The sequence below is a fragment of the Primulina eburnea genome, chromosome 1 (assembly GCF_022965805.1).
Source record: "Primulina eburnea isolate SZY01 chromosome 1, ASM2296580v1, whole genome shotgun sequence".
Taxonomy (NCBI): Eukaryota; Viridiplantae; Streptophyta; class Magnoliopsida; order Lamiales; family Gesneriaceae; genus Primulina; species Primulina eburnea.
The window spans coordinates 65,263,156-65,288,470 of NC_133101.1; the positions used below are offsets into that span (position 1 = coordinate 65,263,156).

A 25,315-nucleotide genomic window follows, 5' to 3' on the forward strand; every position below is an offset into this window, starting at 1 on the left:
GAATGGATTTTCCAAACCAAACATAAGATGGGCCTTGATAATTGCCTCGTTCCTATATTGAACCTAATCCATCGAACGTGGTGGAATGTTAAGGAGACGCCTATGATTATATTCAGTGTTAACAAATTGGAAAACAATTTTTCATATATCGTATAATATAATCAAATATTCATTGCGTCTACGAATTCTAATGAGTAATGAATTAATCTTTTGAAGTAGCATCGAATGTACCTTAACCGAGTGGCCAAATCTGCTTGATCTTACTGATTTACGCCACACAGAATATTATCACTCGTTAGTCATGTTTAACATGAGAATTCATTGTTGAGATTCAATCTCAACAATGTTGAAGATTTGTCCAACGTGAATCATGCACTATTAAATGAAGAGAGGAGATTCGAATATTCTATAAAATAAGGGTTGAAAAATATGTATCTACGCATATGCGGTTGAAGGTGTGATGCATGATACTTTGACTATGAAGTGTGAGCCGCCACATCATCGATCTTCTATATATAACATATGTAAACAGTTAACAAATTTAATGAATAAAGATAAAATAATTAGCATCTTCACGAAATAAAAAGCAAGATCAATTAATTCTCAAGGAGAAATCCAATCGGGTTGGATTTGGTTGATTTAATGATTTTATCATCTTTTTATTTTATTTTCAAAAAAATTAAAATAAAAGGTTAGGTGGCCGCAGACCAAAGATTGACTATCTTTTTCGTGAAACATGATTCACTTCCAAAATTGCTCTCAACTACTTTGCGAACTAACATTTTCCTACCCCTTCTTCTACCAACTCTTTTCAAATGTCATGGAACATCCAAAGCTACATGTTGCATCGTTGTAATCTTCTTTAATTAATACAACATCGATCTAGTTAGATTTCCAAAATATTTTTTTAAAAATTTAATAAAAAAAGACACAGAGTTTTGAATGTTCTAAAATTGTGATTCGATGGTTAGATTTGAGATAGTTCGATTGAACGAATAAAACTCAAGTGGATTTCAAATTGAATTCAGATCAAATTATATAATTTTAATACTAATATTTATGATGAATACTTAACTACATTCCTTTGTTATTATATCAATCACAATTTTCCCTATATTTTTTTCCATATAATTAAAAATAATGAAACTCTGGAATGAAATGGAGCATTATTGGGACTTGGAGGTGGCCCATGGCACACCAACCCCGATCCATTCGTATAAAATCCCCATACATATTTACTCTTCAGGCTCAGCCACCTAATTCTTTAAGTCTCCGGCATACCTTCTCACCACCCATGGCACTCACCGCTCAAACCTCTCTCCTTTCCGACAAATCTTCTCTTCTTCCGCAGTATCAACCACTTTTCTACACCAATCACTCATCTCTTACCATCAGATCCACCTCCCTGAAGCCCATCTCGGCCGTCCATGCAGCCGATTCTTCCAATTCCAGGACCTCCCCTGTCGCCCTGGCTGCTGCTTCCGTATCCGGCGCCTCCGCCCCCACTGCTGCTGTTGAAACGAAGGCTCATTCCAACAAATGGGCATTGGACAGTTGGAAATCGAAAAAGGCATTGCAGCTACCCGAGTACCCGAATGAAGAGGAACTGGAATCGGTTCTCAAGACCCTCGACGCCTTCCCTCCGATTGTGTTCGCGGGTGAGGCACGCAATCTTGAGGAACGCCTCGGTGAGGCGGCCATGGGAAATGCTTTTCTCTTGCAGGGGGGAGACTGCGCCGAGAGTTTCAAGGAGTTCAATGCCAATAACATCAGGGACACTTTCAGAATCCTTCTGCAAATGGGCGCTGTTTTGATGTTTGGCGGCCAACTGAACGTCATCAAGGTTGAATTTTTTTTTCCTTTTCTTTTTACCTGTTTCCATCTTTACTGTGATTTGATGAAAAGAACCGAGTATTGGATTCATGTTGTCTCTTGTGGTTATTTTAACATTTACAATATCGATTTGGATAGTGGGTTTTTGCTAATTTTAACGTTTTAGGTTGATATGATTAAATTTGTTGTTACCCTCTGATGTCTCTTTCGTGGAAAAATAGTTTATTCTTGTGTTTTTTAAACTGCCAAACGGATAATACTTTCGAGTTGCTAGAACCATTTTTCCTAAATGTCCCAGCTAGTTTGGCATTAGTTTTATTTCTATTATATGCACGTGATTCGAGTATTCAGTACTCAACAATAAAATGAAACATATCACAGCTACAACGCGGTAGATGAGATGCTACCTATGTGAGCACCTACCTCATTTCATTTCAATGGGTAAGATCTTGCCACACATACAATCAGAATATGCTTTGGCAAATATTGATCATCCATCTATGCCTACCATATTAGCAATTGTATCTCCTAAGATTGCGCTTAGATTGATGCATTTAATTTGGAAGGAATTGGTATTGAAATTACCTAACTTCATGGAATGAATTTGAAATCAGCTTGATTTTTATCCATCCAAGCAAGTCAAGGAAGTGAGATCAATGGATTTGAAATACCTCCTCTCAACTTCACCACTTTAAGCACCACCTAAAAGTTTGACTTTATGAGTGTTGATCAGCATTAATTGCCTACTTTAACACGCCTTTTCTGATTCAATTTTGTTTCCGCCATCGCTGTATGAGATGATCTTAATGTTTGTTGGTAACGAAGAATAGGTGGGAAGAATGGCGGGCCAGTTTGCGAAACCTAGATCGGATCCATTTGAGGAGAAGAATGGTGTAAAGTTGCCAAGTTACAGAGGAGACAACGTGAATGGAGATGCTTTTGATGCAAAATCGAGAATACCTGACCCGCAAAGGATGATTAGGGCCTACTGTCAATCTGCTGCTACTCTCAATCTGTTGAGGGCTTTTGCAACTGGAGGATACGCTGCAATGCAGAGGGTTACTCAATGGAACTTGGATTTTACAGAGCACAGCGAGCAGGGTGATCGGTATGTTCAATGCCACCTCGAATTTAATTTAACTACCTCTTCTCATTTAGGTCTCTATATGAATAGGGGGATAATTGATATAGACCTCTTTCTCAGACAAAATCATTTTTTAGCCCTTTCATCCGTTAATCTGTGGAACTTGGGCCTTTTTCCTATACAGAGGAGAAATCGCCCCTTGTTTTAAATTTTTAACTTTTAGTTTCACACTTCTTTTGTTAATTTTTTGGCTACGCCACTACGGGCATCAGGCTGATGTACCAAGATATCAACTGTTGGACTTATAATTGTAGGATCATTCTGGTTGTTACAACACAGGTATCGTGAACTAGCCAACCGAGTTGATGAGGCCCTTGGATTCATGCAAGCTGCAGGACTTACGTTGGACCATCCAGTTATGCAAACTACAGAGTTCTGGACATCTCACGAGTGTTTGCTTTTGCCATATGAGCAATCACTTACACGGCTTGATTCTACGTCAGGTCTTTACTATGATTGTTCCGCCCATTTCCTTTGGGTCGGGGAAAGAACGAGACAATTGGATGGAGCTCACCTCGAGTTCCTTAGAGGAATTGCAAATCCCCTCGGTGTCAAGGTGATAGCTTATAAGATGTCTCATTCAAATTTTGGATCGAGAATAATTTTAAAAAAATCGCGTGATTATATGATTTTGCTACAAATGGTGTCTTCTATTTTCTCAGGTTAGTGATAAAATGGATCCTAATGAACTTGTCAAGCTCATTGAGATTTTGAATCCGCATAACAAGCCTGGAAGAATTACAATCATCACGAGAATGGGAGCCGAGAACATGAGAGTGAAACTTCCTAATTTGATCAGGGCAGTTCGCAGGGCTGGGCAAATCGTCACTTGGGTATCTGATCCTATGCATGGAAACACTATCAAAGCTCCTTGTGGCTTAAAAACTCGCCCTTTCGACGCCATCAGGGTAAAAGTTCTTTATCATGAATTATGTTGTCATTACTACTTCGCATCATGAAATTCCTTCTCACATGCGAATGTAATTACGAGGGATCGGAAAATACATGTTTGTTTTCCCAAAAAACATGCCAAACATGAACTTTTACATGTATCATAGTAGTAAACTTGAAATCCAACAACCTTTTGATACTTCCTATTTAAGCTCGTTAAAATGTTATTTTATTAGCCACGACCCTTCATTTTCAAGGGGGTTGAGAGGAGGTCGAGAGCTTTAATCACGAGTCATGACGAAATATTTGAAATTTAAGAAAGAAAGATACTGTAGACAAAGTTGGTAAGGAAAAAGACTTGACTTGTGTTGCCTATGATAACCTACCATGGTTGGTGAGCACACGTTTCTCTTGATTATTACTTTCTTAGCCGCCCGTATGCATGAATCTTTTATAATAATGTGATGCAGTTCCACATGTATTATTTCATGTATTATCAAAGTAGACAACTCTTGTTCTTGACAATTTAAATTTTAAATTTCATACTGGATATATCGATTATGCCAATGATAGCGGTGTGAGCAATATTATTTTTGTGAGTTATGTCGATTTAGTTAATTAAGTTCCTTTTATAAAATTGTTGTGATTAACCAATTAACTTAGTAGTCTCGAAGTTGGTTTCAAAAACTCTAATTCTGGTTTCAAATCACGCTAGACAGTAAGAAAAAGAGGAACTCTCATATTATATCCTTAAATAACATATGTATCATGTTCTTATATGCATCTTATTACCTCAGGCGGAACTGAGAGCTTTCTTTGATGTGCACGAGCAAGAGGGAAGTAACCCTGGAGGCGTTCATTTGGAGATGACGGGCCAAAACGTCACAGAATGCATCGGTGGATCACGAACGGTGACGTTTGATGATTTGAGCTCTCGCTATCACACTCATTGTGATCCAAGGCTCAACGCCTCTCAATCTCTCGAGCTAGCTTTTATCATCGCGGAGCGGCTTAGAAAGCGGAGACTGAGTTCTCAACGCTCACTAGTTAATTAAAACTTGGGTGTTCCTTTTCTTCAAAAACCAAGTTATTCTGAAAGTTTGTTTCAATTATGCTTTGTACCGTATGTGTATACTAAAAGAGTGGAGAGAGAATAAATAATAGCAATTATTTCATTTATCTTGGATCATTTGTCTTTGATGTGAAAGAGGAATGATACAAGCATATTTGGATAAGATAACAAGATAATGATGCATATATATGACAATGATCTTTTGTATGATTTGAGTTGTATTAGATAAATCAAAAACGAATAATCAATCAGTATTGTATCCTTTCTCTTTGTCAAACTTCGAATATCGTTTGTTCAAAGTTAAGGGAGAGTATGAAAACACAACTAAACTCAGCAGATTGGAATATTATTTATGAAACAAGAATTGTCATATGAACTGGCTCTCTCCATTTCCGGGAAAAGAGATCAAACCATTCAAATTTAAAGATCAGTTAAAAATTCATGATGATATCGGATTGTTAAACTAACTTGATTTAATTGTTTATTTGATTGACCCAAAGTTTCATATGTATTTACTTGAAATGAAACATTGTACAAAAAAGTTATATTTTTCGTGAGTTGAATCGTATAAAAAATCCGTCTCGTAAAATTGATACGTGATATTGTCTCGAATTTTTTTATATTAAAAGTTTGAAATTTTATTACCAAGATAATTATTATTATATCAATTTTAAAATTTATAAATGATATTTTTAAAAAATAATATCAAATCAAATCAAGAGCTCATAAATCATATCATATCAAATGAAGTCAAATACTAATTACGTAAGGCGAATAAATGAATTGTCTTGGAAATTTTGTCCATGGCCTCAAATCCATTGGACTATTTCAAAGTCCAGCCTCAGCCGTTGAATATCCACCACTCTCATCGAACGGCCCATGTTGAAATTTAAAATAATAATGGTCATCCCTAGAATATATGCCCTAAATCGACTCCTTGCCACTGGATTTCAAAACCGCCCCCCCTCCCTGCATCCCTCCTCTCACTCTTATCTACAGAAAAAAAATTCCCTTTGAATCACACAGATCTTGCTTCCTCACCCTCCAGCATTTCCTTTTCTTCCCAGGAGAGAAACCCGAATTCAGAATCACCATGTCGGCGCGTGAGGAGAACGTTTACATGGCGAAGCTGGCCGAGCAGGCCGAGCGCTACGAGGAAATGGTGGAGTTCATGGAGAAAGTGTCGATGTCTCTGCCTGAGAATGAGGATCTGACGGTTGAAGAGCGGAATCTGCTGTCAGTTGCCTATAAGAATGTGATCGGAGCTCGCCGCGCGTCTTGGAGGATTATTTCCTCCATAGAGCAGAAGGAGGAATCGAGAGGAAATGAGGGCCATGTTACCACGATTAAGGGCTACAGATCCAAGATCGAGACCGAGCTCTCCAATATCTGTGATGGGATTCTGAAGCTGCTGGATTCGAGTCTCATTCCCTCTGCGTCCGCCGCCGATTCTAAGGTTTTCTATCTCAAGATGAAAGGGGATTACCATAGATATTTGGCTGAATTCAAAACTGCTGCGGAAAGAAAAGAAGCTGCTGAAAGCACTCTCACTGCCTACAAGGCTGCTCAGGTTTGACTTCTTTTTTTCTTTTCTCATTTTTATGCATTAAGATTAATCGGTACCAATTTAATGAATTCTCGCGCTTGAAATCCATTCAAGCTTTAATTTGGACTCTCAGAAACATGTCTTTGTTCTTATATTATCATTGACCGCAAGGATACGCTTTCGGGCTGCTTTTAGTCTTCAATAGAAGCAATTGGCAAAGAAAACTAGAATATATTATCAATTTCTTTAAATTCAGCCTTTTTGTTTCTGTCTTGCTTGCATATTTAGAAAGCAACATTGTTAGCTAATGCTCACAATTTGATCTTTTGAGTTAGCGATTAAGCAAAATATGGCCATCGTTTCTTATGAAACTTGTTAATTGAATCATGATAAAAAAAAATTGGCGGATATCTCGAAACTGCCATAGCAAATTGTGTATTTTTTTTAAAAAAATTAGACTTTTAAAGTTTTAATTTCCGTGTCTACCCGGATAAAAAATTTCCATCAAAACACCGCAATTGGTTCATCAAATTGTTGTTGGAAATATTTGGTTGCGGCTAATATGTCTTTTCTGCTGATCTCCACACCATATATCACACACCAGATCTTAAAAAATTCAGATGAGTCTTATGAAATAATCTCAACCTTTTACGCTTTTGCAGGACATTGCTAACGCAGAACTTGCTTCGACACACCCAATCCGACTTGGACTGGCTTTGAACTTCTCTGTTTTCTATTATGAGATTTTAAACTCTCCTGATCGTGCTTGTAATCTGGCGAAGCAGGTAAAAGTTTTAATATATTTGAGCTGATTTCTCATTTTTACTCCACTTTCATCCAACAAAATTCCAAGTAAAGTCTACCTCAATCCGGTAAAATCGGTACCTGGTTTTCGGATGCTTAAGCTCAATCTAATCAGCTATTACTTTTTAAACACTCGAAGATGTAAGTTGTATGATTCCTTTTCTTTATCAACAGGCCTTCGATGAAGCTATAGCTGAGTTGGACACCCTCGGCGAGGAGTCCTACAAAGATAGCACATTGATTATGCAACTTCTTCGTGACAACCTCACTTTGTGGACCTCTGACATGCAGGTATTCCTTTCTCCACAGCTCTATTGTATATTGTATTAGGAGACAATTAAAAGCTCGGTTGTGGTTTTACCAAACAAAACAATGTAAGATAGAATTTGGTAAAAAAAATTGTGGAAGATGCTCAATCTCAAATATAATTTACTCTTGTTGTAGAGCTCGTGAATTGGCTTGATCCATTTGTCACCAGCTGCAGTTATCTTGATTTAACTAATCAAAAGTATTTTTTGTGTTTTGTCTTCTGCTGAAGGATGACGGAGCTGATGATATCAAAGAAGCCAGCAAACCTGATGATGCACCACAGTGAGGATAGTCGCCTAAACAGAGTCATTTCTTCTCCATTGTGTTTTTTTATTTGGTGAAGTTTCTTTGTTATTTTCTCCCCCTTGTTTTAGGACCTCCCATATTTGAGTTACTTTATGGATTGAATCGTTTTAAATACAACGCGGACGCTCGTGTGTGCTACCTTAATTAAATATATATATGGTGTTTTTAATGACAAGTTGAATGTTCTGTCCAATCGATAGGCACAAATATATGTAAATTCCGTTTCATTTACATTTTTTCATGTGTTATATTTAATGATATTTATATCATTAAATCTTTCTTTGAAAAAGTCATATTACGCTTGATTTCTGTTTGCTCTCACTTGAGTTAATTGATTATACAGTAAATATAAAATTTAAAGATTACTGCTCTATGTTATTACAATAACATCCTCAGTACTTGTAGGATTCTTAAAACAATTAAAATGGAAAATATATAGATTTTAACTGTTATAATCATCCTCCAACGATGGTTCCTACATTACCTTGTGTGAAGATCACTATAATTGTTTGATTTACAACTAATCAACTTCACATTTGTCTCGCAGTCGTGTTAAACAATTCACACAAGCGAGATTCTGACCCAAAAATTTTGGAGTTTTCACTGTTATTATTTACCACTAGACCGAAGCTCATGGACCAATTATTATCTTTTCTTACCCCCACAAAACAGCGGAACTTGTTTCTTTAGATTGATAAAAAACAATAGAGCGAGCAATATCAATATCGAAATCATAACGTCACCTACAGCGAATGGATCCGTTGGGGCCTCCAGATTTTGTTGCCTGCAAACTTGATGAACAAATACATCACTCTTTTGTTTTCATAATATTCAGCAGACAGTACAGAAGATTATCCCTAACCTTGTCACAAGTCACAGTGTCATTGAGTGCCAGAATTAAAACTGATGACAAAAGATCTGGGTTCCCCTACATGGACCAAATTAAAAATGTAATTCATCTAATTCCAGTGGAAGAAAATAAAAAGATCAAAGTACTGTGAGACTAAGATATACCTTCAGTGCAACAGAAAGAGTTGCTTTGATCTTTGCTGAAAAATAGACAAATGCACTAATTTTACGCCCAAAAGGGACAAATCTGTATCATATCATTATCGAATGGATGTTCTCATAAAGCTCACATTGAAATTCAGCGCATTGTCCACGCTGGATCAAATCACCAGCATTAGCTACTTCAATGAAAGAACTGGATCTTCCTATCAAGTCCTGAGAAAGTCGATCGGCAGAAGCTCAACATTCTGCTACTTGCATTTGTTCAAAATGACCAAAGCTGGCCAATATCTTGGTGAAGCAAGATCAGAACCCTACCATATTTAAGTTTCCATTTATGTGTGAATGAAGATTGTTTGTCAGTCCATGTGTGTGCATGTGCGTGTTTTTGGTTGGAATCACGTAGTTTGGAGTTTTGAAAATGATTTCCTCTGTCCTAAGTCGATAATACACCTGTATAACTTGGTTGTTAGGTATTTAATCAATCATCAAGAGATATACGTTCATTGAAGGATCGACAATCTAAAAGACAAACTTTTAGACGGGAGAGCAATTTAAACTTATTGCTTACTCCATCATTTTTGTGAAACCGATGGAGATTATAAGTTGCAATCCCTTTGAGAAGCCGCTCATGGCAGCTTGCTCTAGATAACTTTCAACGGCCTTTCAATATGCAATGCGTGTATCTTAATTCAATCTATAACATGAATACAACCCACACAATTGACACTGTTCTGCCAGTGGCTATTCGCACAATCACCCCAACTTTTGGGTCTATTCTGAATAATAACATCAATGTTAAGTCACTAGTTAAACCAGAGAGCCCAAATCCAAGACTGGGCATTAGGAAGTAGATCATCCCCAACTTACAGGCCACTCCACAATTTCTATATAGCCAGTGTGGGATCAAAACAAACTTATAATCTTGGTTCAAATCCCAGCCTTTGACGTTCTGTGATCCTCCATCACAAGGATTTTTGTTCTTTGCCACAAAAGGCACACACTAAAAGAAGCCATCAATTGCATTTTGCAAAATATCAGACAGCAACTTGTTATTTCTACAATGTCATGACCACGATCACAGCAATTCGACACAAAAATCAAATATACATTACACATGAATCATGACGACTGATAATGTAAACTAGAGCTTCAAGTATTGCGAAATAGTAAATGCCGAGGAAACAAAAACCTGACCATTCCAACGGTAGCTCCAAAACAATGTAAAATATGGCGTCGCGAGGAACTATACTTATTTTTGGATCAGCTTCCACTTTGCAACTTATTGCTCGCTGAAAATTCCCGTAAAAACAAAAAACCCTAACACGCAATTCTTCCGGAAACATCCTCTAGCACGGAGACCGTTTCGCATGGATTAAAAGCTCATCTACGACGTTGCATCGAGGTGATATTGAATTGTTTCTCACGAGTTGTAATTCTGCATCCATTTTCTTTGTTAATTAATTTGTATAGGTGGATCGTTCTTTCAACACTGAACATTTTTATCTTCCTCTCTTGCATCCCTGTTTTATAACTAGGATCATCATATTGGTGGATATTCCTAATCGATTTTCTTTGTTCTCATACAGTGAAGTTTTGGATGTCATCCCTGGTCAGTCATGGTACTTAGAACCAAGTTCAGCCAGAAAACCCATTATGAAACTATGGGTGTGAAGGAAGATGCTAAGAAATCTGTAAAACTTTTTCGAATGTCCGTTCTCAACTGTCATCCTGATAAACACACGCAAATGACCTCAGAAACATCTAATCACAAACATGGATCCGGAAGTGAGTTTTTGGAGGTGCATAAAGCATGGGAGATCCTCAGTGATCCAAGATCTCGTGCATTTATGACGATGAAATGCAAATACTGAGACAGAATTCTGCTCCAGCTTGATGATCTCATGTTACAGGACATTACTTTTGAAGATGCTGGTGATAGTTTTGAATTTTCCTACCATTGCAGGTGCGGTGATTGCTTCTTGGTCAATTCTTTGGAGCTGGAAGAAATGGGATATACATTTTTTAGGAATGATATTAAAATATCCTCACAGACACCAGGATCTTTACGAGCATCAATTATTCTTCCATGTGGATCTTGCTCTGCTAAAGTCGGGTTTTACATTGATGCAGAGGTAACGTTGCAATTTTAGCTGAATAATTTGATTTTTTATTTTAATCATCTGTGATTTCATTGTTGTGTAATTTATAAGATGTTCCTTAATCCCCTTGGGAAGATGAAGAACAATTCTGTTTCCGTGTGGATCGAAGAGAAAATGGATTCCCTAGCACATATATGTTTTTAATCCCAAAAAAAAAAATCTTTATATTCTACAACTATTACTATTCAAATCTTGTTAAATATTAATTACTTAATTTTGATACAGCTATGTCCAAATAGGACAATTTTGTTTGGCGTAAGTATTTTGTGATATGGTCTTACGATTCTTTTTCCGTGAGACGAGTTAATCGTAGGATATTCACAATCGAAAGTAATAATCTTAGAATAAAAAGTAATATTTTTTCAAAGATGACCCAAATAAAAGATTTGTCTCACAAAATACGACCCGTAAGAGTCTATCATACAAGTTTTTATCATTTGTTTGTGATTTAACCAGACGAAACTTTCCAATACAACGACATATCTGTCATACAGCATCAGCTAGCCCATTGAATTCGATAATTGCCTTGCCTAACAGCGTGCGACTTTAAATTAATCGATGTTAAAGTTGTCTGTCTAATCATATCTTAAAATTCATGAATCACTCGAACGTAAGTGTTTTGTTTGTGATAGGATAGCATCCCATCAGAAATAATCCTACTGTTTTTATATATACTGATGTTTTCCCTTGAAGCTATATTTTTATTGTGTAAGAAACATAGATAAAATCGAAAATGTGATGCAGTCATTTCGCGCATCCACCAATCATTTAATTCATGGATTCATCAGGTAAGAACATCCAAACAGATGTCAGTGAGACAACGATTGATAACTTCAATTTGAAGCCATGTTTACCATTGAACAATTTCATCCCAAGTTTTTTGGTAGAAAACCCAAAAAAGTAATATTTGATAATTTTAAGACATGAGATTCGAAGTTTAAATTGGGAGAAAGTGGGATATACTCCAAATTCCATTTTCTTTTTTTCAAATAGATTATTATTTAAAAGTCGACACTATTTTTATCTGATTTTGTTGTCTAAATAAATGTCAGCCTTGGATGAAGTATCCGAGCCAGAATCTCTAAATTGAAGGTTATCCGTACACGGAAATATCCTCGTATCAGTGTAAAATATTAAATAAAAAAATTTAAATTTTGTTTGACCCGATTGTCGGAAAAGCTGTGAGTAGTAAGGGAATCGCGGAAAATTCGACCCTGTCCCTGCAGGCAGTGTCTGCAGGGATAGATCCAAGGGCCAGAAATTTTCTGGTCCTTGGTTTTTTTTTTTTTAAAAAAATTCCCCCCCTATGAAATGATCTGGACCGTTGATTGGGTGTGAGGCAGTGTATCGACCAGACCGGGAATCGCGGTGAACTTAAAATAAAGTAAATACATCCCAGTCCCACAACCATTACATTAATCATATAAAAATTTCAAGTTAACATGCTCTTTTTTTCCCTTCAATCTCCTATATAAAGCTACAAAAAACGGGAATCAGTTCTTGGAAGTATTGCGAAATAGTATATGCTCTTTTTTAGAAATATTGGCAAATTTTCTTGGAATTCTTGTTTGTTTCTTCGGAGTAAAGGAGGAAGATTTGCAATATGTGGGGATTTGGAGGAAGGCACTACTGGGGAAGAAAGGAGAGGGGAAAAGTGGAAGGAATAGTCGTGGTGTTTGCGTGGATGTCGAGTAAAGACAATCACTTGAAGAATTATGTCGATCTCTACTCTTCTATTGGATGGAATTCCCTAGTTTGCCATTCCCAATTCCTCAATCTGTAAGCTAGGAAAAATAACTTGTTTTTTTTGCCATTGCGGCGCCGTGGCTCCGATTACAGCTTGCTTTTATTAGTGTCGAGTTTGATCCAGTTTGAAAAAGATTTGATCGTATTTGTGTTTTCTTGAGTTTTGTTCATTCGATGAAGTTTGAATGTTTTTATTTGGCTTCGGATTGAATTTTAGTCTTTTTACTATTACATGTTTGTGTGATTGATGGGTTTTTGGTTTGGGTGTATTAGTATGTGGGATCTAGTATATATGCCTTTATTCGAATTTAATTCTTGCATCCAAATATTAGTGTATAAATAGTTTGGTTTGGGGGGATACTCGAATCTACTTACTTTAACTTTGCTAGATGAATAATATGGGATGATGTGGTGGGTGCTTTAGAATTAAGTTTGAATAGATTCTTGTTGACACAGTTTTGAAATCTCGTTTTGAGGAATCATTTTATTGCAATGGAATTTCTCCCTCGAGTCTTTTTCGATATGTTTGTCATCAAGACTTCAAATAATTGTCTCCTGAGAGTGCTTTTTTAACGATGGAAACACTGATCCCATGTGGAGAAGGTAGTTCCTTAGATTAGTCAGTAAAGAATGCTCCATGGATGAATGTTCCTAACGTTCAGTTTACTGTGTTTTTAATTCGATAGAATTAAGCTTATCTCGATATCTTATCTTGCTTACTTGTCTGATGAATAGGAGTCTAGTCGCTGCTGTGTATTTACTCTCGGTTGTATAAACTGTCAGAATCGTTTCCATGGTTACACGCTTTACTAATATTCGAATGTCAATATCTGTGTCTTGTTCATTTACAGATTCTTTCCAGATAAAGCTGAGTCATTTGCTCTAGAAATTGTCAGCGAGCTTGTTCAGGTGAGTCATATGAAATTGACCTACTGTCTCCGCATTTTACTTTTAAAAATATACGTAATCTGAAAGGTGTTTAACTATATAATACATAACGAACATATATTTATTAACAGTCATTTTGGTTGTTCCAGACTTTGTGACCACAGCACGTTCCTTCTTTGAGAATGGAGAAAGCAAATTAGCGTTAAATAAAAAACCAGAGATGTGGCACCCAACTCGGGACTTAGCCCTCGAAGAATGCCACAATCTGTAATAACATCTCGTGTGGAAATTTTGTCTCCTTTGAAGTATTGTAGGCAGTTAAAAAAAAATATCTAAACTGTGTAAGCGGAAGCTAATCTTACAAAGTACTAGTAAAATAGAGAGATTAAATCTTTAACGATTTAGTGAGAATTAAATAATGATAAATATGATGTTAAATTTATTAGAATGATATGATATATAATAGGGTCAGCATCCGTTTATATGAGTGCACGAAAAAATATGGTTAGTAAAGAATAACGAGTCAATTGAACTAATATACCCGGACCAAGGCCACGTTGTTCAATGGACTCAATCTCCAGACCAAAGTCCGTTGTCCAGAACTCTGTCTCGGTCAATTACTTTATCATTCAATTAAAACCTCATTTGGTGAAAGCTTGATAAGAATCACACTCAGTGTGATGATATTATATTACAATGAGAACATTTCATTGAAGCATTCAATAAAATTATTACAGAAAAACAGTAATGAGTATAATGAGTAGAATAAATTCTTAAATACGATGCGATCAAGATGATAGATTTGATAGGTAAGAAGGGTATCGGCATGATTGAGGATTCAATATGATAGAGGAGTGGCCATCGAAGTAGTGCATATTTCGTATGTATCAACGATATTAAGAGATACCATAATTATGCACATGCACAAGAAATGAATAGAACATGATGAATATCATTTAAGAATATATCATATCATAATTTCCAGACCAAATGCCAAGACTATAGGAAAAACGGAAAAAATTTCTCACCTTAGTGAATTACCATAGATGAGTGTGATAATCCAAAGTTCAAGCCAATCCTATTGACCAAGGTAATTGTCATTAATATAATATAACACTTTTTAATCCATTTTAATATAGACTATCCTAAAATTTACCAAATTGCAAAGACGTTGTGATGTCCTTTTCAAATGCCTCTGTTCACAGACATCCTTTGTATTTTCTGTATGCAGGAGCTAAAAATACAGCCATGCCCAGTTGTCTTTGCATCTTTTTCGTGTGGGCCAAAAGCTTGCATGTATAAGGTTCTCCGTGTAAGTGCCATTTTTGTAAATTAAAATATAATTATTTGTTTTATCTATCTGTTTATAGGTTGTTGTTTGTAACTTTTCTCTGCCAAACTATAGCAAATAGGTAAAATCGAGATCTTACTATGTCCATGTGGTTGCAGATAATCGAAGGCAAGTGTGACACTGAAATTAATATGGTATACTTTCTTCTGCATAGCTTGATGCTTTCTATCCCTGTATCCATCTGTTATTTTGCTCAAGGAGTTTTTACATTGTTGCCATAGTGCAAATCCTGGTTCTACTAGAATCTTAGGAAAAATTTCGTCAAACTGACAGTTGTATTTCTTTGTGAAGCATGACTTCCGGCTTGTTAAAGACTGTCTTTGTGGAAATATTTTTGATTCCACTCCGGTGGATTTTACCAGCGATTTGGGCACTCGATTTTTTCTCCATCCAAGTGTGCTTAAAATGTCGCGTCCTCCCCGAATGGTGACATGGATTTGCAATGGCATCTCTTCCAGTCTAGATGCAGTCTGTCTTAGCAGATTTGAATCACAACGTGCCGAGTACTGGCAAACACTTTACTCCACAGTTGTAAGAATCTATCGTATTTAATTGAAAGCTACTTCTTTAGCTATTAGTTCGTCATTCACTCTTATTGTCATCTTGTCATCAGAGCATGGGTGCTCCATATCTCATATTGTGCTCGGAAGATGATGATCTTGCTCCTTTTCAAATAATTTTCAATTTTGCTACGAGGCTTAAAGACCTTGGTGCTGACGTTAAAATGGTCAAGTGGGACAGTTCATCTCACGTTGGTATGTTTCTGGATTTCATGTTTCAGTCCCTTTATTTTCGTTACCTTGGTTTGTGCTCATATTAAGCAATGAAGCGTTCACCTATCTACCATGATTGCGCAAATCTGAAAATTTTTATTTGATAATTTGAAGAACTGTGAGTTTTCTAATTCAGTCACTATATCTTACGCAGGCCATTATCAAAATTATCCTGTAGAATACACGACGGCTGTGACAGAGCTTCTTGGAAAAGCTGTTACATTATACTCTCAAAGAATACGACAACTGGAAGGAGAGAAAGTGGGCTTAGAAGGAACCGATACAGAGATATCGGATCCATTTCACAACTTCAGAAAAGCAGCTTCAAGATCAAATCAGAGCTTTGAAAGAATAACCCTGGACTTAAACAACCATCTCGTTGTGCCTGGGTCTGTAGAGTATCATGAGGATAGGGGCGTTGGTTCGGTGCAAGACGAACGTAAGGAAAGGTATATTCCTCTATCAAGCCCACCGAAAATCGGTGTCCATGGGATTCTTGGTCAATTCCTGTTCGATGTCTGTGTCCCAAAAAATGTGGAGAACTGGGATATAGGATCATCACACACATTGAGAAGGGAGCCTTATACGTCTGGTCGGAGGCATTCGGCTTTCAACCCTATGAAATGCTTACGACGCTCAAGATTATGAAGTTTCTGGTTGAAGTATTTGTCGATTTACTTAAAGTATGATAACTTTTATCCAAACAAATACGGATGCAATAAACTCTGTAAATTATTATGATGTTAGATGAAAGATCACTACATAAGAAAACTTAAAAGTCGACCTCTACATGTCCAACCTTTTAAATTAGCGTTACAAGTTCCAACTCATGTTGGGATAATCTGAGCTTGAAATTATATGGAAGAGTTTAAATTGACAAAATGATTTTTAAATCTTTTCAAAATTAATTTACTAAGTAGTGAAAATTGAACGCAATAATCGTTTGAGTGAATCATGTCTTAGAAGATACGGTAAATGAAACCAAGCATTCCTTGATAACCGAAAGTCTTTCATTTTTTAAAAAAAATCGTAACCCACCAAAAAACAGTAATTTTTTTTATTTTTTAGAAAATATAGAGTAATTGGTGACATTCCAACGGTCAAAATGACAGCTACGCATTTAAAATGGGCAAAAATATCTACTTCTCATTCAAATCTTTTCATTTGCTCATAAATCAGAATCAAAATTATTTTCTGAACAATCAAGCGGAAAAATGGTGAAGTATGAGAAAATACGGCAACAAAGATTGGAAGAAAACAAGAAGAGAATGGAACAACTCCATCTCCCTCTTCTCTCTCAGGCCCTCCAGAATGCTTCATCTCCCAAAACTTCACCAGTTCAACTCTCTCTCTCTCTCTCAGTCTGTTTTCGTATGATTTCTTTTTCGTATTGTGTATGTTAATTCAAGAACCCTCTTTTTCCCTTTTAATGAACTGAAAGATGAAGAAAATAAAACCCCGGGTGGCAAGAACAGAGCTTGTTGCTGTTAGAAGATCAGAAAGATTCTCCAGCAAACCAGTAGCCAAATACAAGGAGGTACTGCTGTTGTCCTTTCCCTTTTTCTTTCCTAATCGATTATTTGCTTAATTTCGTCATTTTTTTCAAGAATTTGGATTAAGCTTGTATGCTTCGTCTCAGGTTACTGTTTACGAGCGTGTGCAGATTCCTAGAAGGTTCATTCTTGACTGGGCTTGGATAAGATGCTGATTTATGCTAGTTGAAATCCTATAACTTTTTCATACAATTTTCTTATGTTTGTGCATGGATTATTGTAGGATAACGAATCGCACAAAGGATATATTGAATCGTGTGTATGCATCAGACGAAGCAAGGGAACGCGCGATAAAGAAAGCAGAGGAACTGGAATCAACTCTGGGTTCCGATTACCCTTCATTTGTCAGATCAATGCTTCCGTCCCATGTCAGTGGTGGATTTTGGCTGGTGAGCTTCACTATTTAGTTCCTCTTAGAATCTGCTTAACCAGCATTTGCTTTTATCATCGTTTTGGGTGAACTTCTTGGAATACAAGAGTTTTGCAAGAAACTTTAATGATCATCATGTTGGAATATATAAATAAATCAAGTGATGTGCAATGATAAATGCAGGGGCTTTCATCTGATTTTAGCAAAAGAAAACTTCCAAGAAACGATGGAGTAGTTTCATTGATAGACGAAGAAGGAGAAGAGTGGCCAGTAATCTACCTGGCTCGTAAATCAGGACTTAGTGGGGGGTGGAAAAAGTTCGCGGTGGATCATCACTTGGTAGATGGTGATGCACTTGTTTTTCAGCTAACTAGACCTACAATTCTGAAGGTACAAAGTTTATATTATTACATCAAAATCTGTTGAATTTCAGAATAATTAGCAATGAAATTTAAAGTGTTTTTTCTTCAAATAAGAACAAAATTGCTCTTGCTACCGTGCTTAGTAGTCCACTCATACTACCTTGTCCGTTGTAACTCCATGTCGTTACAATACTAGGTGTTCGTGATAAGGGTGGAGAGCTCTGAGAAGACTGCCAATGCTGAAACAACCATAGATGGACGGGCGTAAACTTGATTGAATCGCTGAAGATGAATGTGTAGTAGGTAGAGCAACAATTTGACATGTATTTAAATCTAGTGAAAAAAACTTGTATTATGTATGATTTTTATTCTTCTGCGATTTTAGTGAAATTTTCTACCTAACATTATGATTTTGCCGAGTCACTTCAGGGCACAGAACTTAAAAATGGAGTTGGATCGTGCGACAAATACTTCATTTTATTAAATTCACATTGTTTAAGAAGCTGCGGCCAACTGTTCCGCTCAAAGCAAACATATATGTATGGCTATTTCTTCTTCCAAACTGCATAGTCATTTCCAGAAGCTGAGACCTGGAAATTGGGCGGAGTTAGGTTCCCAACATCATACTTGGGTCCGATTTTTGAAACAATCTTATCATCAATCTTTGCCACTAAGGGATCAACATCAGCAGCCAAAATCTCCACTTTACTTGTTGCTGCAATGCCATTTCTTGCTCTAATATATAGCACATAACACAACAATTCAGCCTTCTTCCCCTAATCAAAGAAGTGGTCATAAAACTGTGTCCAAGATAAACAAGTTTTTTCACTGCTGAAATAGTGCCAACTATCAATATTATTATGATGACCAGAACAGAATTCCTTCAATCTCCACAATTCTCCTTGCACAGCAGCTTGAAGTTTCACTTTAGTGAAATCAAAAGCTATCCCGCCAGTTAAGCCAATCTGATAAATCGTTTTGTAACTTTGGATTCAAATGATCAATATCGGGACATGGTTCATACCCTTCTCCTGAATCAAGATTCCCATTTTAATCTGAATACTGGGTATCATCACTGCAGATGAGTGACGGCCCCAATTAAGTCTATCATCGGGAGTTCCTCCCTCAAAGATGCAGTATATCCCTCTGCCATTTTTTTTCTCAGCAGTTCTGTGGTTTATAACGATATCAGCAAGGACTTTGACATCCTTTTCATGGAAGACTTGGTTAATGGTTTAAGTTGCACCCCATTTCGGTACTTTGATGCGTCAAGATCATATAATCTCCCTGGTAGATAACCTGCATGAATGACAATTTTATGTTTATGAACTAATTCCTAATCTATATGGAATCATTAATAATCAAACTAGTGCAAAGTATTTCTTCAGAGATTTTGTTTTTTGGTGAAAGAGAAGCTTTAATGTGGCAGTCTCCTCATATAAGATCCAAAAACAAATTATAATTTCATCACCACAATATATTTCTCTTACTGCAGGAAAACGCAAGGCACCGACACTTTTAAAACTACTTGGAACTGTAACATACAAGCTGCGAATATGGACATAATTGAATCACACGTCGCACACACCACGCATTTAGTGTGACAACCCAATAACGTAAAAATCAAACAGACACACAACAAATGTGGGACGCAGATGTGAGACATGTTCAACAAGGTCTTCCTGTGACGTGGTAAACCGTCTACAAAGCCCGTGTTATCATACTTCCTTGTGTCAAAAAATAGAACATCAATCAACGCACAACTATAGTTTTCGCACGTTATCTAGAAGTTTACACACTACAATCTTTCATAGATTTTAAACGTGTGTGTGCAATATAGGTTCAAGAATAATGCATTTCAACGGTTCAATTGCCAAAGCTGCAAAAGACTTTAATCAACATTAATTTGTTGTAAATGTCCATCTCTCATGTCTCTCTTTACTAATTACCGACCCACAACATAGATAGTTAGGACTTGTCAGACACTTATTAAAACTTGAGTCGGGGTTACATTAGATAAGATGAAATAGGTAAAAATAAAGGAGTACGGTGACAATTCAATTCGTGCAAATTCAGATTTTGCATATGATTTTCGTCAACTTAATACATCTCCATCTATTTATCATAAGAATATAATTTCATTCTTTATTTGGCTCCCCATACCTTACATATCTTTTTTTTCCAAAGTTTTTTTTGTAAGAACTTTGTTCTTTTCACAAGTGCAACAAATTTTTTTTGGTACTCCCTTAGATACGAAAAAGAGGTATGAAAACAAAGATATGATTTCAATTCATCTCATATATGGTTTCAATTCATCTCAGGGGTGTAATTACAAAACTTGATGTATAGGTGATCGGCAACGAACAACATATATCCCGGTAAGCTCAATACAATGCATTGACTCAAAAGAAATTTGTCTAACTCATCCTCGTGCTACTGGTAAGTGTTCACATCGAAGAACGTGTTAAGGTTCAAGTGTTCACGTCGATGAACGTGTTAAAGTTCAATTCAGACCTAATGAATCTCAAATTCTCCGCAAAAAATATCAACTTTCACTATGTCATGCGATTCTCTACTACCAACACACTTGCAAAATATATTTATCCTCCAATCAAAATGACATCAAATGCACTATGAGAAACAAAATGCAACAATAATCGGAAGTGAGACTAAGAAAATATGGTAGTTCTGAAATTGGTTTCACTATTTTTGATAATCAAGATCGAGTTTAACTTTAGACCCTTAATATATAAATCTTAAACAACCTCAGTGTATTTTCAAATACTTCCAAATTTTATGTTTTAAATTTATAAATTTGTCTAATATATAATTCTTTTTTAAAAAGGTATTAAATCTTTAAATTCCTTATTATAGCTAAAATCTTTAGAAGAGATTCATATTTTATGATATTATTAATATATTAATTTTTATAATTTTTATATAAATTCTCCTAATAATTTATTAAACTCTTTACTTTTAATTCTTAGTTAAAAAACCAATAAAATATGTTTGTATTAAACTTCATATTATCATATTATTCTATATTTATCATGTTATTCTATTGTTTAAATTTTTTCATATATTTCTTGTGATACTATAATTTATTACTTGCACTAAAATTATAAAAAAACATGTTTAGAGAAAATTAAAAAGAAAAATATTTAAATGTTGTTTAAAGATAGAACTATTTCATAAAATTAATATAGGAGTTATACTTTATTCTTGAAGTGATATAAATTAATATAATTAATGTATTTTGTAGTGATAATTCATTAACTATTAATTATATATTAGGTGGGTAATTATAATTTTACATATATGTATATATACAGGTATATATAGTGTTTCATGATGTATATGTGTGTATAGAAAATAGATAGCGGACTATGTAAAATAGAAAACGTCGTTGAGAAAATTAAAAATTCATGAAAAACTAAAAATTAGTTTCTGCATAAAAATATATAATTATATTTTTTACTCGAATGGTTTTGACTATTACAAAGATTCCATTGGTTACACGTTGTCCTCATTTAATAATCCTGTGTATTTAAATGCTAGAATCGTAAACTGAAGCACCGAAAAGTTCGCAACTTTATCTTAAAAGAAGAAAAAGTTCGAAACTTTGACCAAGTGTTGAGTGAAGGAATTGCAAAAAATCTAAGAAAACTCTCTTTATTTCCATACATTACCAACCATATGCGATCAAGCACCCAAAAGGAGAAGTTTTAAATAACAAAGAATTTGGTTATCTAACTGTTGTAAACGAAATTTATAATACATACATAAAATGGGAGACAACAAAATTCTAAGATAATACAGAATCTATCGTTCCCACGGGCTGACAAACATCAGTGGGCCTTTTCCCCAGTCTACGGTTCCCATCGTTACAGCTTGCTGTTGTAATGTCTTCTTATGCCATTATTTTGTCTTGTCCTTACACAAAATGGTGCCGTAAGTCAGTGTGCATATTTTGAGCTGAAAATCATCAAGGCTAGCTTGAAGAAATGTCTGATAGGAAACCAGCGTTTCTGAACGATGAATTATCGAGAAAGACTTCCATTTTTGGTTTACGTTTGTGGGTTGTGCTTGGAATCTGCGTCGGTGCCGCCATTGTCATCTTCCTCTTTTTCATCTCGATTTGGTTCACATCCAGGCGGAACAAGAGAACCACGCTGAAAAACAAGATTGCCATCATACCTAACGAGTCGAGAGAAATTCAAGAAATACGGTCCGTCCCGACCCGGCAGGAACAGGCTCCTCTCAAGCTGCTTCTTCCTGCCCCGGATCCCGAACCAAACCCCAAAGAGGATCAAAGGATCCATATTGAGATTGGAAAGGGGAACCGGATATCCTATCCTGAGAAGGGAGGGCAGGGTTCCGGGTCGGGCAATGGAAGCGGGGAGGCGCGGCTCATTAGTGAACCGGGTTCTGTGACAAACGGGCCGGGGGTGTCGCATTTAGGGTGGGGACATTGGTATACTTTGAGGGAGCTTGAGAAGTCCACCAATGGCTTTTCTGCTGAGAATGTGATTGGGGAAGGAGGGTACGGAATTGTTTATTATGGTGCTTTGGAAGATAATACGAAAGTTGCTGTTAAAAATTTGCTCAATAACAGGTAATTTAAACTCCATGCATGTGTGTAATCTGTTTGTTTTATTCCTTCATCATTTCATAAATTAGTCATTTGTCTATGCTCCAATTTAAAGTCAATTGTTTTGTTAATGAGATAAAATGAAAGCAATATCATGGGGTGATTTTAATTTTACTACTATATTGAGTCAGTTTTTGTTGGCTTCAAAATAGAAAATAAATTATTTCAGATTTTATATCAACTCTATATCTGATGCATGATTGTCAAGGTTGACAAAATATTGCATCAGAACTAGATTTCGTTATCAATTTATCATAGTTTTCCATAGGATATTTTGCGATGTATATACGAGAGTGGTGATTGGAGTTTTAGCTATTCAGGCATTTGTCAGGGATTTAGGCGTCTGTTTAAATTGCGCGGCCTTTTTTCACTTTCCATATTTCTAGAAGATATGAGGTGAAAAGCCATGTATTTCTTCAAGTGCATGTGAATGTTTTCTATGTGGTGATTTGAAGAAATTAAGATCTATGTAAGATGATCAATATTTAGCTTTTTGGATGTCTGAAATCGGAATTTTTGACAAGGGGTCAAGCGGAAAGAGAGTTTAAGGTTGAAGTTGAAGCAATAGGACGGGTACGCCACAAGAATTTGGTGAGATTGCTTGGCTATTGTGCTGAAGGAGCTCACAGGTACTTAACTCGGTGACAAACTTTTGCTATTTAAAATTGGCATTTTTGACCATTCATTGAATGAAGTTCTTCAGAGTTCTAGAACGAAATTACAACTCTTTTATATTGCAGGATGCTTGTCTATGAGTATGTCGATAATGGAAACTTAGAACAGTGGCTTCATGGAGATGTAGGGCCTTGTAGCCCTCTTACATGGGATATTCGAATGAATATATTACTTGGTACTGCCAAGGGGTAAATAGAGTCGTTCAAATCTGAAAAATCTCAACTAATTTAATTAATCTATGTGACGATTGATACTGGTTTTCAGAACCTAATGGGGTAAGTTTCTTAGGTTGACTTATCTGCATGAAGGGCTCGAGCCAAAGGTTGTTCACCGTGATATTAAATCAAGCAACATTTTACTCGATAAACAGTGGAATGCTAAAGTATCGGACTTCGGTCTGGCAAAGCTTTTATGTTCTGAAAGAAGTTATATCACCACTAGAGTTATGGGTACATTTGGGTGAGTTAGTAGTTTGTCCAGAAAGATAGTTTCTGTTTTAGCCTCCACAGCTACCATTTATTTGAAACAAATCCAACTACTAAATATTTTTTTGTGTAGCTACGTTGCTCCAGAATATGCTAGCACTGGCATGCTCAACGAAAGAAGTGACGTGTATGGTTTTGGCATCCTCATAATGGAAATCATAACCGGGAGGAATCCGGTGGATTATAGTCGTCCCGCTGGTGAAGTATGCATGGATTCCTGATAATTGCTCGACATTTTATTTGGTTCAATATATTTTGAGATTTGCACAAACTGAAATTTCAGGTGAACCTTGTTGATTGGCTAAAATCTATGGTTTCCAACCGAAACGCAGAGGGAGTGTTGGATCCAAGATTAACTGAGAAACCCTCGTCGAGAGCATGGAAACGTGTTCTTTTGGTAGCATTACGGTGTGTAGACCCAAATGCTCAAAAGAGGCCAAAGATGGGGCATGTGGTGCACATGCTTGATTGTGATGATTTCCTTTTCCGTGAAGTAAGTTCAATATTCTACCTACAACTTTTGTGGCATTTAATACGAATTAAAGTATGTATAGTATGGAACAAAACATCAGATGGTAAAGTTTAGCTACCTAACTCATGCAGATTTTCTTGAGAAATACTATATTAGCACCCCACAAACTCTTCTTTTTTCTGGTGTATTACATAAAATATTTGTTCTTTAAGATGTTGATAGCCAAGTTGTGATAACTTTAATTGGCTCCAATGGAAACTGTTATATTCTGGGTTGAGGCACATAATCTAAAATGTCGTGTCCTAGATTCAATTTTTGTGTTACCATCTCCTCTCCCTTAGACGTGTGTTACTGTGTACATTTTAAAAGGACCGTAGAAATGGTCGGGAAAATGAACGGTTAAATCGCATGGAGAGAGGCGTGATGGAACCAGGTGACAGCAGTGGATATGAAAGCAGTGTCCAAACTGATAGGATTTTGGCAAGGATTAAGCAAGAAACTGATGACGAGCGCTAGTAATCTTGGTTTTTCGCCATGTCTAACTGTTAGTTCATGGCCAGGCATGTAAATATCATTATTCTTCTGTTTTGTATGTGATTCCACTTCCATTCTCGTTGTGTTTTTGTAATCAACAAGGAAGATTTTGATTTGTTTAATTTCTCTTAAGCCCTCATCATCATGTATTCATGTTTAAGGAGGAAATAGAAGTATCCTCGAATGATGAAAAAAAAAGGGAACTGAATTTGACCCCATTGTAAATTTCTGTAGGTGGACGAGGTGGGTAGAAGATTTTTTCAAGATCGTTTAATGCCAAATTAAATATATTCCTTGAACCAACAAAATTTACATCAGATATATTCTAAAGTTTCGACATTGGGATCAAATACGATATCATTCTGCGTGTGAAATAAAAT

The 25,315-nt window shown here is 36.1% G+C and overlaps 7 protein-coding genes across 8 annotated transcripts; 6 read left to right on the forward strand and 1 right to left on the reverse strand.

Annotated features, from left to right (window-relative positions):
* The first annotated feature begins 1,233 nt into the window (after positions 1-1,233).
* On the forward strand, positions 1,234-5,047 carry LOC140842624 (phospho-2-dehydro-3-deoxyheptonate aldolase 1, chloroplastic-like). The gene is made up of 5 exons (XM_073210653.1): positions 1,234-1,843; positions 2,664-2,941; positions 3,257-3,533; positions 3,640-3,885; positions 4,666-5,047. The coding sequence occupies exons 1-5, from the start codon at positions 1,295-1,297 to the stop codon at positions 4,921-4,923; spliced, it is 1,608 nt and encodes a 535-aa protein (XP_073066754.1). The 5' UTR covers positions 1,234-1,294; the 3' UTR covers positions 4,924-5,047.
* An 829-nt stretch (positions 5,048-5,876) lies between these two features.
* Positions 5,877-8,080, forward strand: LOC140842636 (14-3-3-like protein B). Its single transcript, XM_073210681.1, has 4 exons — positions 5,877-6,510; positions 7,149-7,271; positions 7,465-7,581; positions 7,829-8,080. The coding sequence occupies exons 1-4, from the start codon at positions 6,034-6,036 to the stop codon at positions 7,883-7,885; spliced, it is 774 nt and encodes a 257-aa protein (XP_073066782.1). The 5' UTR covers positions 5,877-6,033; the 3' UTR covers positions 7,886-8,080.
* Positions 7,965-11,218, reverse strand: LOC140842639 (thylakoid lumenal 29 kDa protein, chloroplastic-like). 2 transcript variants are annotated; one of them, XM_073210698.1, is made up of 5 exons: positions 10,111-11,218; positions 9,045-9,129; positions 8,920-8,954; positions 8,768-8,833; positions 7,965-8,689 (listed from the first exon to the last, which is right to left on the reverse strand). In XM_073210698.1, exons 1-5 carry the CDS (start codon positions 10,111-10,113, stop codon positions 8,645-8,647), a joined length of 234 nt encoding a protein of 77 aa, XP_073066799.1. In that variant the 5' UTR covers positions 10,114-11,218; the 3' UTR covers positions 7,965-8,644. The 2 variants fall into 2 exon arrangements, with proteins under 2 accessions (XP_073066799.1, XP_073066793.1); XM_073210692.1 differs by having other exon boundaries at positions 7,965-8,833.
* LOC140809696 (uncharacterized) lies at positions 10,533-11,066 on the forward strand. The gene is made up of 2 exons (XM_073167410.1): positions 10,533-10,715; positions 10,827-11,066. Exons 1-2 carry the CDS (start codon positions 10,533-10,535, stop codon positions 11,064-11,066), a joined length of 423 nt encoding a protein of 140 aa, XP_073023511.1.
* Positions 11,219-12,480: 1,262 nt separating the features above from the next.
* On the forward strand, positions 12,481-16,616 carry LOC140842632 (uncharacterized). Its single transcript, XM_073210667.1, has 7 exons — positions 12,481-12,854; positions 13,673-13,730; positions 14,941-15,021; positions 15,159-15,194; positions 15,352-15,591; positions 15,674-15,815; positions 15,988-16,616. The coding sequence occupies exons 1-7, from the start codon at positions 12,679-12,681 to the stop codon at positions 16,479-16,481; spliced, it is 1,227 nt and encodes a 408-aa protein (XP_073066768.1). The 5' UTR covers positions 12,481-12,678; the 3' UTR covers positions 16,482-16,616.
* Positions 16,617-17,001: 385 nt separating this feature from the next.
* LOC140814211 (B3 domain-containing protein At5g42700-like) lies at positions 17,002-18,542 on the forward strand. The gene is made up of 6 exons (XM_073173132.1): positions 17,002-17,170; positions 17,275-17,370; positions 17,473-17,507; positions 17,610-17,775; positions 17,940-18,146; positions 18,315-18,542. Exons 1-6 carry the CDS (start codon positions 17,048-17,050, stop codon positions 18,384-18,386), a joined length of 699 nt encoding a protein of 232 aa, XP_073029233.1. The 5' UTR covers positions 17,002-17,047; the 3' UTR covers positions 18,387-18,542.
* A 3,399-nt stretch (positions 18,543-21,941) lies between these two features.
* Positions 21,942-25,074, forward strand: LOC140842652 (probable serine/threonine-protein kinase At1g01540). The gene is made up of 7 exons (XM_073210706.1): positions 21,942-22,733; positions 23,294-23,398; positions 23,510-23,632; positions 23,733-23,903; positions 24,003-24,132; positions 24,213-24,422; positions 24,771-25,074. Exons 1-7 carry the CDS (start codon positions 22,123-22,125, stop codon positions 24,915-24,917), a joined length of 1,497 nt encoding a protein of 498 aa, XP_073066807.1. The 5' UTR covers positions 21,942-22,122; the 3' UTR covers positions 24,918-25,074.
* The last annotated feature ends 241 nt before the right edge of the window (positions 25,075-25,315 follow it).

Excerpts from the sequence above, each read along its gene's own strand:
- LOC140842624 (XM_073210653.1), top strand. The coding sequence starts at position 1,295 with ATGGCACTCACCGCTCAAACCTCTCTCCTTTCCGACAAATCTTCTCTT. Across the intron at positions 3,534-3,639 it reads CAAATCCCCTCGGTGTCAAG|GTTAGTGATAAAATGGATCC; the intron begins GTGATAGCTTAT and ends CTATTTTCTCAG. Across the intron at positions 3,886-4,665 it reads GCCCTTTCGACGCCATCAGG|GCGGAACTGAGAGCTTTCTT; the intron begins GTAAAAGTTCTT and ends TTATTACCTCAG.
- LOC140842636 (XM_073210681.1), top strand. The coding sequence starts at position 6,034 with ATGTCGGCGCGTGAGGAGAACGTTTACATGGCGAAGCTGGCCGAGCAG. Across the intron at positions 7,272-7,464 it reads CTTGTAATCTGGCGAAGCAG|GCCTTCGATGAAGCTATAGC; the intron begins GTAAAAGTTTTA and ends CTTTATCAACAG. Across the intron at positions 7,582-7,828 it reads TGTGGACCTCTGACATGCAG|GATGACGGAGCTGATGATAT; the intron begins GTATTCCTTTCT and ends CTTCTGCTGAAG.
- LOC140842639 (XM_073210692.1), bottom strand. Across the intron at positions 8,955-9,044 it reads ACAATGCGCTGAATTTCAAT|CAAAGATCAAAGCAACTCTT; the intron begins GTGAGCTTTATG and ends TCTATTTTTCAG. Across the intron at positions 8,834-8,919 it reads CTCTTTCTGTTGCACTGAAG|GGGAACCCAGATCTTTTGTC; the intron begins GTATATCTTAGT and ends TGGTCCATGTAG.
- LOC140809696 (XM_073167410.1), top strand. The coding sequence starts at position 10,533 with ATGGTACTTAGAACCAAGTTCAGCCAGAAAACCCATTATGAAACTATG. Across the intron at positions 10,716-10,826 it reads CCGGAAGTGAGTTTTTGGAG|GACATTACTTTTGAAGATGC; the intron begins GTGCATAAAGCA and ends CTCATGTTACAG.
- LOC140842632 (XM_073210667.1), top strand. The coding sequence starts at position 12,679 with ATGTGGGGATTTGGAGGAAGGCACTACTGGGGAAGAAAGGAGAGGGGA. Across the intron at positions 15,022-15,158 it reads GCATGTATAAGGTTCTCCGT|ATAATCGAAGGCAAGTGTGA; the intron begins GTAAGTGCCATT and ends ATGTGGTTGCAG. Across the intron at positions 15,592-15,673 it reads AAACACTTTACTCCACAGTT|AGCATGGGTGCTCCATATCT; the intron begins GTAAGAATCTAT and ends TCTTGTCATCAG.
- LOC140814211 (XM_073173132.1), top strand. The coding sequence starts at position 17,048 with ATGGTGAAGTATGAGAAAATACGGCAACAAAGATTGGAAGAAAACAAG. Across the intron at positions 17,371-17,472 it reads CAGTAGCCAAATACAAGGAG|GTTACTGTTTACGAGCGTGT; the intron begins GTACTGCTGTTG and ends GCTTCGTCTCAG. Across the intron at positions 17,776-17,939 it reads TCAGTGGTGGATTTTGGCTG|GGGCTTTCATCTGATTTTAG; the intron begins GTGAGCTTCACT and ends TGATAAATGCAG.
- LOC140842652 (XM_073210706.1), top strand. The coding sequence starts at position 22,123 with ATGTCTGATAGGAAACCAGCGTTTCTGAACGATGAATTATCGAGAAAG. Across the intron at positions 23,633-23,732 it reads TTACTTGGTACTGCCAAGGG|GTTGACTTATCTGCATGAAG; the intron begins GTAAATAGAGTC and ends TAAGTTTCTTAG. Across the intron at positions 24,133-24,212 it reads ATAGTCGTCCCGCTGGTGAA|GTGAACCTTGTTGATTGGCT; the intron begins GTATGCATGGAT and ends CTGAAATTTCAG.